General features: G+C 45.8%; 2 protein-coding genes across 2 annotated transcripts; one reads left to right on the forward strand and one right to left on the reverse strand.

Moving 5' to 3' along the window:
• Nucleotides 549–2,173, forward strand: LOC100514479 (olfactory receptor 56A3). The gene is given in 2 exon segments (XM_003129435.4): nt 549–750; nt 753–2,173. Coding segments are annotated over 2 exon segments (939 nt in total). The 3' UTR covers nt 1,490–2,173.
• Nucleotides 5,806–7,464, reverse strand: LOC100520924 (olfactory receptor 56A4-like). Its single transcript, XM_003129470.1, has 2 exons — nt 7,216–7,464; nt 5,806–6,501 (listed from the first exon to the last, which is right to left on the reverse strand). Exons 1-2 carry the CDS (start codon nt 7,462–7,464, stop codon nt 5,806–5,808), a joined length of 945 nt encoding a protein of 314 aa, XP_003129518.1.

A 9,255-nucleotide genomic window follows, 5' to 3' on the forward strand; every position in this document is an offset into this window, starting at 1 on the left:
TATCTTACTGCTTTGTCTTACAATCGACCATCCCCGGGGAAGGTGCACATCCTTGAGAACAAGGATTATACTTAATCGTTGTGTTCCCTCTATGTAAAGAGTAAATAAAAGGTAAATAAGAAGAAAGGAGTGGCAGCATTTAACAGGATCTGATGTGGATGTTGGTGACATTATCCGGGCACCTGGGCAAAGAGATTCAGAGTGGACTCACAGAAGACACCCATTGAAACCACAGGACCTATTTTTATCCCAACCCTCCACCAAAAGGACATATCCTATAGCTAATTGTTTAAAACTCATGCTCTTTCTAAGATTTTTTTTATTCGAAAATTAGAAAGAGTTCACAAATGGGGAGACATAAAAAATGCAAAAGATTGAAGTGAATTTATTTTCTGTAGTAACATGCAAAATCTTCAATTAAAGAAAAAATGACCAGCTAAAAACCGAAGATTACTCCCGATTAAGTTGAATGATTCTTCCTTTGTTAGCACACTCAGAGGTTAATTTTTAGCTCATAAAAGGACATCTGTAAAAACAAAATCCCCAAGATGACACCTCACAGAAATGTCTCCACTGAGGTTTCAGACTTCCTTCTGAATTGTTTTGTCAGGTCCCCCAGCTGGCAGCTCTGGCTGTCCCTGCCCCTCAGCCTCCTCTTCCTCCTGGCCATGGGGGCCAACACCACCCTCCTGGTCACCATCCGGCTGGAGGCCTCTCTGCACCAGCCCATGTACTACCTGCTCAGCCTCCTCTCCTGCTGGACATGGTGCTCTGTCTCACCGTCATCCCCAAGGTCCTGGCCATCTTCTGGTTTGACCTCAGGGCCATCAGCTTCTTTGCCTGCTTTCTTCAGATGTACATCATGAACAGCTTCCTTGCCATGGAGTCCTGCACCTTCATGGTCATGGCCTACGACCGCTATGTGGCCATCTGCCACCCTCTGAGGTACCCATCCATCATCACTGACCAGTTTGTCGCCAGAGCCGCCATCTTTATTTTGGCCAGAAATTTCATTTTCACACTGCCCATCCCCATCCTCTCTGCTCGACTCCATTACTGTGGCAGAAATGTCATTGAAAACTGCATCTGTGCCAACATGTCTGTCTCCAGGCTCTCCTGTGACGATGTCACCGTCAATCGCCTCTACCAGTTTGCTTTAAGCTGGACTATGCTGGGCTCTGACCTCATCCTCATCTTCGCCTCCTACACCCTCATCCTGCGGGCCGTGCTCAGACTCAAGGCAGAAGGTGCCGTGGCCAAGGCCCTGGGCACCTGTGGCTCCCACTTCATCCTCATCCTCTTCTTCAGCACCATCCTCCTGGTCTTCGTCCTCACTCATGTGGCGAAGAAGAAGGTGCCCCCGGATGTGCCCGTCCTGCTCAATGTCCTCCACCATGTCGTCCCGGCCGCCCTCAACCCCATCGTTTATGGGGTGCGAACCCAGGAGATCAAGCAAGGAATCCAGAGGTTGCTGAAGAAAGGGTGGTGATGAGCACAGCTGAGGCTCTGCCCCCCACAGTAGGAGGAGTTATAAACCAGCTCATTAGAAATTGGCCGAAATCCATTGCTTAGAGATATAAGAGCAGAAAATATGTTTAAGTCTGAAGCAATTTCCTGACTTTATCCTTCTTCTTCAAACCTCAGTGCTTGCTGCTAAATGCCTGACACTTCTGAGACTTTTAAAATGTTTTCCCAATACTTACTACTTTGCTGTGTCTAATATGAGAACATATGGAGGAGAAACTCTACAGTGGAGAAATAAATCTCAGTTAATACTGTATTTACTATGTCTGCATGTGCACTTTTTAAAATTATATATAATTAGGGATATAAATATCTTTGCGTGTCCTTACTATTGTCAACTTGTTGTTATTAATTCAGTGACATAATGCAGTTGCGAGAAGATCACAGTATTTTAAATGTCAGCCCTAAATGAAGAAAAGTAGCTAGAGTCTCTATGTGCATCTCTTTCACTTGCCTCCAACCAGGTCCTCCTACTCTTTGTATCAAGCAAAGCCTGTATCTTGTTATCAGGTGCAAGCCTCCAAAGGACAGAGCTCTTGCAAGAACTGCTCACATGTGAAGAAATGGGACTTCCTGTGTTTAGGAGAAGGAGTTGTACAAGGCTTCTTCCTCAGTGTCTTGGCACCATTGTCTACACTCGAAGCTGCCTTTTTAGGATTCAAAATGAATCCGTTTGTGATGTGTACACCGAGCTCTGCTTTAGGATACTAACATGTCACAATGTCAGAAGATGTTCCAGGAATGACACTGAAATATACTACGGCTTATTATTAACTGAAGAAAGATGTTCCATTCAACGGCTGTGGTGCAGGAACTCAAGGGAACGAAGATGCGTAGAATGAACATGCAATCACTGAGGAACTCACATGTTGTCCAAATGGAATTAAAGCAGTCTAGACCCTACAATGCTGAAGGAGTGTTTTCTTCTACGTAGAAGGGAGTAGAAAGAATGAGGGGGAGGTCCCATTGTGACTCCTCGGGTTAAAAGCCCAACACAGTGTCCATAAGGATAGGTATATATGTATACCTATATATGTGTGTGTGAATATATATAAGTATATATAGGTGTATATATATAGGTGTATATAGGTATACATACATAGGTATATAGGTGTGTGTGTGTGTATGTGTTCGATCCCTGGCCTTGCTCAGCTTCCAGCATCACCCCAAGCTGTGGTGTAGGTCAAAGATGCAGCTCAGGTCTGGCATTGCTGTAGCTGTGGCATAGGCCATCATGGCAGCTCCGATTGACCCCCAGCCTGGGATCTTCCATGTACTACAGGTGCATCCATAAAAAAGGAAAAAAAAAGAGAAAAAACAAGATAGAAATACAGTAATTCGAAACAAGAGAAAAGCCTGAGACCATGCCTTAGATGGTCTTCTGCGTTCTGGGCCTTGCAAACCACAAATAAGACATGTGACCAGGAAGAAATCAGCAGCCTCGCTGAATTTCAGGGTCCTCATCTGTTGCATAAAGACAAAGAACCAGTTGTTTTAAAACCCATATCTAGTTCTAATAATCCCTGAAAGCGTGCCCTGCTTTCAGACAAGCATGACTCATATCGTTGAGTCTCTTTTCCACACTTCTCCCCTCTAAGCCATTGGGGTGGACCTTCCCACATTCCGTCATGATAAGTGGAGACTGACCTAAGAATAGATTTCAGAACTCCACAGGGCATGGCGGTGGCCATACACACCAAATTTTGGCAACATTTTTCCCTTATCTAATATGTATTCAACACCAGCAATATGCCAGATATAGCAAGATCTAGGATTTGAGGATAGCCTCGCGAGCAAAAGAGACTTAGATCAAAGTACATTTCAAGGGAAATTCAATTATTAAATAAATAAATAGCTTTAGCAAGTGATAAGTTCTACAAAGAAAAAAGACGGCACAGCGTTAGAGTGATCTAACAGAAGGAAGCTACTTTGGGTGTAATTATTAAGGAACCTCCGTGCAGGTGATTTTGAATTGAGATCATAAATGTTAACAAGTTCATCATTTGAACATAAGGGTAAGATTGTTCCAATCAGATGCAACAATGACTATGGTGGCTTAAAGCCGAGAACAAGCAGAAGTCCAAGAAGCAGTGGACATCCCAGCAGGTGTGTGGGATACAGCGATGGGGAGGGGAAGGCAGAGCTTACAGGGGAGATCTGACAGCAGGTAGCAGAACCTCTAGCTCCAAACAGACAAAGAAGGGCTGGCAATGGGAAGATGGCTATCACTTTAAGCCTGGCAATAGACTGGAGGTCCATGCAGAATAAGAGAAAGGGAACTCAGCTCAGAACCAAAGCGGGAACCCAACCCTACAAACCAGAGACATACCAAGAAGAGGCTGGGATTTAAAGGTCAGATCCTATTGTCATAACGGTACCAGAGAGGGAACGTTACAACAGAGACCTTATATCCTGGGCAAGTTTAGCTGGAATGGTGCTCAGCACTAAGGCGTCTTCTAATATTGATGGATGATGTAATTTCATCCTCATTACTCCAGGACTGGATGCAACTGGAGGCAGAACTGAGCCACATTGTAGAAGATAATTGAATCTGGCTGGAGTAGCTGTAAACAAAAAGGCTTAAACCAATCGCCTTCCCATGCACTTTGTCAGGGATTCCAGGATCTGCGACAAGGTGGTGGGCGGGGTGCACAGGTTTCAAGTTTTCCCTCTGTTGACGAAGTATTCAGTAACATCCTGCTGGTTGCATCTCTTTTTTATTTTTTATTGAGGTCTAATCGACATATAACACGTTAGTTTTAGGAGTATAACCTAATAATTCAACACTTGTATATACTGAGAAATTATCACTACACTAAGTCTAGTTAACATGTATCATCATATACAGTTATACCTTTTTCTCGTGATAAGAACTTTCAAGATCCACTCTCTTAGCAACTTTCAAAATGCAATAAAGTGTCATTAAGTAGAGTCTCCATGCTGTACATTGCATTCCCCATGACTTATTCATTTTTAAAATGGAATTTAAGTACCATCTATACTCTGATAACTCAAACGCCTGTCCCCATTGTGGATCTGGCCCCTGAAAAGTGCCAGTCGCTTACTTTTATTTCTGTTTGGATATTTAATAGTCACTTCAAAAGTAGAGTCAAGGTTAAGAATCCGGTGTTGTCACTGCTGTGACATGGGTTTGATCCTTGGCCCTGGAACTTCTGCATGACGTGGGCACAGCCAAAAAACAGTAACAAAAACAAAATACATCATTTTTTAAAAGTAGAGTCAAGGAGTTCCCACCGTGGCTCAGTGGAAATGAACCTGACTTGTATCTATAAGGACACGGGTTCTATCCCTGGCTTCACTCAGTGGGTTAAGGATCTGCTGTTGCCCTGAGCTGTGGTGTAGGTTGCAGACATGGCTCAGATACTGCATGGCTGTGGCTGTGGTGTAGGCTGGCAGCTGTAGCTCCGATTGGACCCCTAGCCTGGGAACTTCCATAGCTGCACGTGTGGCTCTAAGAGGAAAATTTTTTTTAAAAAAAGAATCCGTTGTAGAAATAGAGTTCAGTGTGTTTAAAGTCAGACTTTTGATATCACATATAAAGGTAGATAGTCAGTTAACGTCACTCCTCTTTTCCGGTGTTCCAGATACTCCTGAAAAATACCTTAGTGTCATCATTTCTCCTCCATCTTTTATGCCTACAGAGTAACTCCCAGCAAATCTTGGGACCGATGACTTCAGTTTCCACTCATCGCCTTAGTCCAAGCCATGACCCCTTTTCACCAGAATGGTTGAAATAAAGTCCTCATTGGTTTCCCCAGTCCTGCCCACCCCCCATGTCCTGTCTGAAGCACTGTCCATCCCTGCCCTGTGAACTAATTTATTCATTTTTTGGCTGCACCCGTCACATACAGAAGTTTCCAGGCCAGGAATTGAACTGAAGTCACTGTAGCAACCCGAGCCACAGCAGTGACAATGCTGGATCCTTAACCCACTGAGCCACACGGGAACGCCCACCCTATGAAGTAAATGTGAGAGGCATTCAGAATGTCAATACTGAGAAGTATGTGAAAGCTACTAAATACTTATTTAATGAACGAGTAATTGAGGAACCACAGTAGCAGGGAGTCAGAATGAAGAAAATAATGGATACCAAAACATGGATTTGATGAAGATTTGAGGAGGGGGCAGTAGTTAAGGGAGGTTTAAATTCAAGATGAGGACAGCAGCATGGACGTTACATTGTGTTCCTTGTGGGCATGCCGTTGAAACATCACTAAAATGCTCACACTTCCATAATCCCTCTTCTTTGACTCACGTCTCTCAGCGATGGTACTTGAGTAGCTTGATGATCCCTTGCTTGATTTCTTGGGTTCGTACTCCATAAACAATGGGGTTCAGGGCTGGTGGGATGAGGTGGTGCAAAACATTGAGGAGGATGGGCACCTGCGGGGGCACCTTCTTGCCTGCCTTGTTTGTGAAGATGAAGACAAGCAGCAAGGTGTAGAAGAAAAGTATGAGGATGAGATGAGAACCACAAGTGCTCAAGGCCTTGGTGGCTGCACCCCCCGACTGCAGATGCATAACAGCCCTCAGGATGAAGCAGTAGGGTAGCAAGATGAGGACCAGATCAGAGCCCAGAAGGCACCAAACACTCACGAACTGGTAGAGCTTGTTTAGGTGAATATCCCCACAGGAGAGCTTGGCTACAGAAATGTTGGCACAGATACAGTTCTCCACCACATTGCTGGCACAGTAGTTGAGCCTGGCGGCCAGAACCGGGGTAGGCAGAGTAGCCACCAAATTGCGGAAGACGATGAAGAGGGCCGCGTTGATGACAAACCGTTCGGTGACGACGGACGGGTAGCGCAGTGGGTGGCAGATGGCCACATAGCGGTCATAGGCCATGGCCAGAAAGGTGGAGGACTCCATGGGGAGGAATGTGTTCATGATGAACATCTGCAGGAAGCACCCCGCAAAGCTGATGGGTTTCATGTTGAACCAGAAGATGAGCAGGACCTGCCGGGATTAATACTACTCTCAAAAATCGTGCGTCTGTTCCCATCCTGGGGTGAACCCTGGGAGAGCCCTTAGATGCCTTTAATCATCCATATCCCCAAACCACAGCCCCATAATCCGAGCTGGGACAGCGTCCTCACTTCAGACACCTTCCTTCTGTGGGCATCCCAACCTCCAAAGCCTGGTTTCTACCCTTTACTCTCCAACTATGGATCACACCTTTTTTTCAAAAGGTTTACTTCTAGCCTGTTTTCTCTTGATCTCTAGAGTTCTTACCCAAACTCCAGCTGGACGCATCTGCCCATCCAAATGTAACCCAAGGCCATCAAGCCCAGTAAGTCCAATCCCTAGATTTGGACACCCTCCGACATCTCCCTGCACATAAGAAACTTCTTCCAAGTATGCTTCCTATCCCAGTGCATCAGTTACATTTTAGAAAGAAATCTCTAGAGCCCTTGGGCATAAGTTTGGGGTGATCTCCCTAGAAGTACAGAGAAAATCAAAACTTGGAACCACTAACTCAGACAATGAGAGAGGGCCTGTAAGTTTGGGGGAGGAAATGAAACTTTAAAAGGAAATCACGGGCCTTGAGAATAAGAGGGACTCATCTGGGAACTGTGATGGCCCCAGGGTGATAGTGCAGGACTGTTCACAGCATCGAAACAAGGTACCGTTTGACTGAGTGCCTGGGAGTAAATCCAGGGCAGGTCTGACCTTGGGGATGACGGTGAGGCAGAGGATGACGTCCAGCGCAGAGAGAATGGCAAGCAGGTAGTACATGGGCTCGTGCAGAGAGGCCTCCTGCCAGATGGCAAGCAGTAGCACAAAGTTGGCCCCGAGGGCCAAAACCAGGAGAGGAGCCAAGACAGTAGACAGCCAGTGCTGTGTATCCTGCATGCCTGGAAAGCAGATCATCAGAAACTCAGTCACCTGGGTCCCCGTGTCGTTGAGAGATAACACCATGATGCCAGGTGGGCCTGAAACTGGCTGAAAGAAAAGAGATGTGAATTCAGGGTTTGATTGCTTCATTAACCTCATAACTGACTGATCTGCCTCCACTCTAGGCTGTCAGCTTTCTCCTCAATTCTACTGATACGAAATCTGTCTAAAATTAAATTGGACCATGTCACTCAGCATTCGCAGCTTTATGAAGAATGACTTCCTTCCCGTGGTATGTTCCAGATCCACACACATCGACCCAGCCCCATAGGGTGTGCCTGGCTTTGTCTCGCTTCTGTGTGTTTACATGCGTTACATCCTTCTAGAATCAACTCTCTTGCCATCAACTAACTACCTTCTGCTAACCCCGTCCTATTTGTACCAAGTCACACCTCTTAGAAACTGAAAGGGAAAAATCTTTTTTTTTTTCTTGTTACTCTTCTCATTTTGTTTTTATTATTATTATTTTTTTGTCATTTCAGAGCCATGCTCGCAGCATCTGGAGGTTCACAGACTAGGAGTCGAATCAGAGCCACAGCTGCCAGCCTACACCACAGCCACAGCCATAGCCACAGCAACACGGGATCCAAGCCACATTCTGTGACCTACACCACAGCTCATGGCAACACCGGATCCTTAACCCACTGAGCGAGGCCAGGGATCGAACCCACGTCCTCATGCACACCAGTCGGGTTTGCTACCACTGAACCACGATGGGAACTCCTGTTACTCTTTTTACGCACACAGTTAGATGCTTCTTTGTCCCACTGTTTCTCCATGATCCTTAAATAGCCTGATCATGCGGCTCAACAAAACACCCCTGTGTTCCTTGAGGTTTCCTAGTTGTCTTCCAAAAAGTCTGTGTTCCCTCTGCCAGCAATGCCGTCTCCTCTCTTCATTATAGCGCAGAGAAAAATGCCCCATACATGTTAATGTAACAGGCTCTCAACAAGTACAGCTCAGAGGCAGGAGACTGACTGATTGTGGAAAGCATCACAATGCCTTGAACTAATTTCACTTACTGTCTCCCTATCTTTCGCTACCATCAGTCACTGGCCCTCTTGCTTAACACTCAGGAAAAAGCGGAACAAAGCAGAAGAGGTAAAAATACTTTAGTGCTGAGGGGGAAAATAAACAACCCAGCGGTGAAAACAATAAATACAAGAGATACCCGCGTGGTGTCTTTTTTGCATGTGTATCTGGTAAGTGTTTAAAGCAAACAAATCACATAACGTTTTCCCAGGCAAAGGAGAGGAATTAAGGAAATGAGGCTGTTCAGACAAGGGAAGGACCGAGGAACACTTAAACATGTCCCAGGATAAGCTGTCTCAGACTGGACCTCCAGCTCCCTTGGAGTGTCTTCTTAACCACCCAGGATTCTGATGCTGAAGAAGTTGCCAGATTCTGCTGTGTTCTCCTCCAAAGCAAGGAAAGATCGTTTTCTGTAGGTGGATTCGGGGCAGGTTGTGGAAGCATCCCTAAAAAAGTATCTCCCCACCAAGGTTTGGAGCTGTGTGGTGTTCCTTGGCTGTAGAGTGTGGGCTTCTCATCAGGATTCGCGTTTGTCTAGACCAGTGGTTCTCCAGGGTGAGTGCGGCTCAGAATCACCCGGAGACTTGTTGACCCACATACTGCAGAGTTACCGGTTCTGCAGGTCTGGAGGGAAGCCTGAGAACTTGCCTTTCCAGCCAGTTGCCGGGTAATGCAGATGCTGCTCTTCCAAGGACAGTACTTGGGGAATGACAGAATTGGGATAACTGACCTAACCTCTAATCAAGACGAACTGTAACCCAAGACTGCTGTCTCCGTTTAGCC

Source organism: Sus scrofa, chromosome 9, assembly GCF_000003025.6.
Source record: "Sus scrofa isolate TJ Tabasco breed Duroc chromosome 9, Sscrofa11.1, whole genome shotgun sequence".
Classification (NCBI taxonomy): Eukaryota; Metazoa; Chordata; class Mammalia; order Artiodactyla; family Suidae; genus Sus; species Sus scrofa.

Bases quoted from the DNA above. Each gene is read 5' to 3' on its own strand.
- LOC100520924 (XM_003129470.1), bottom strand. From the start codon at position 7,464: ATGGTGTTATCTCTCAACGACACGGGGACCCAGGTGACTGAGTTTCTG. The intron at 6,502-7,215 runs GTCAGACCTGCC...TAATCCCGGCAG, and splicing joins GCCTCACCGTCATCCCCAAG to GTCCTGCTCATCTTCTGGTT.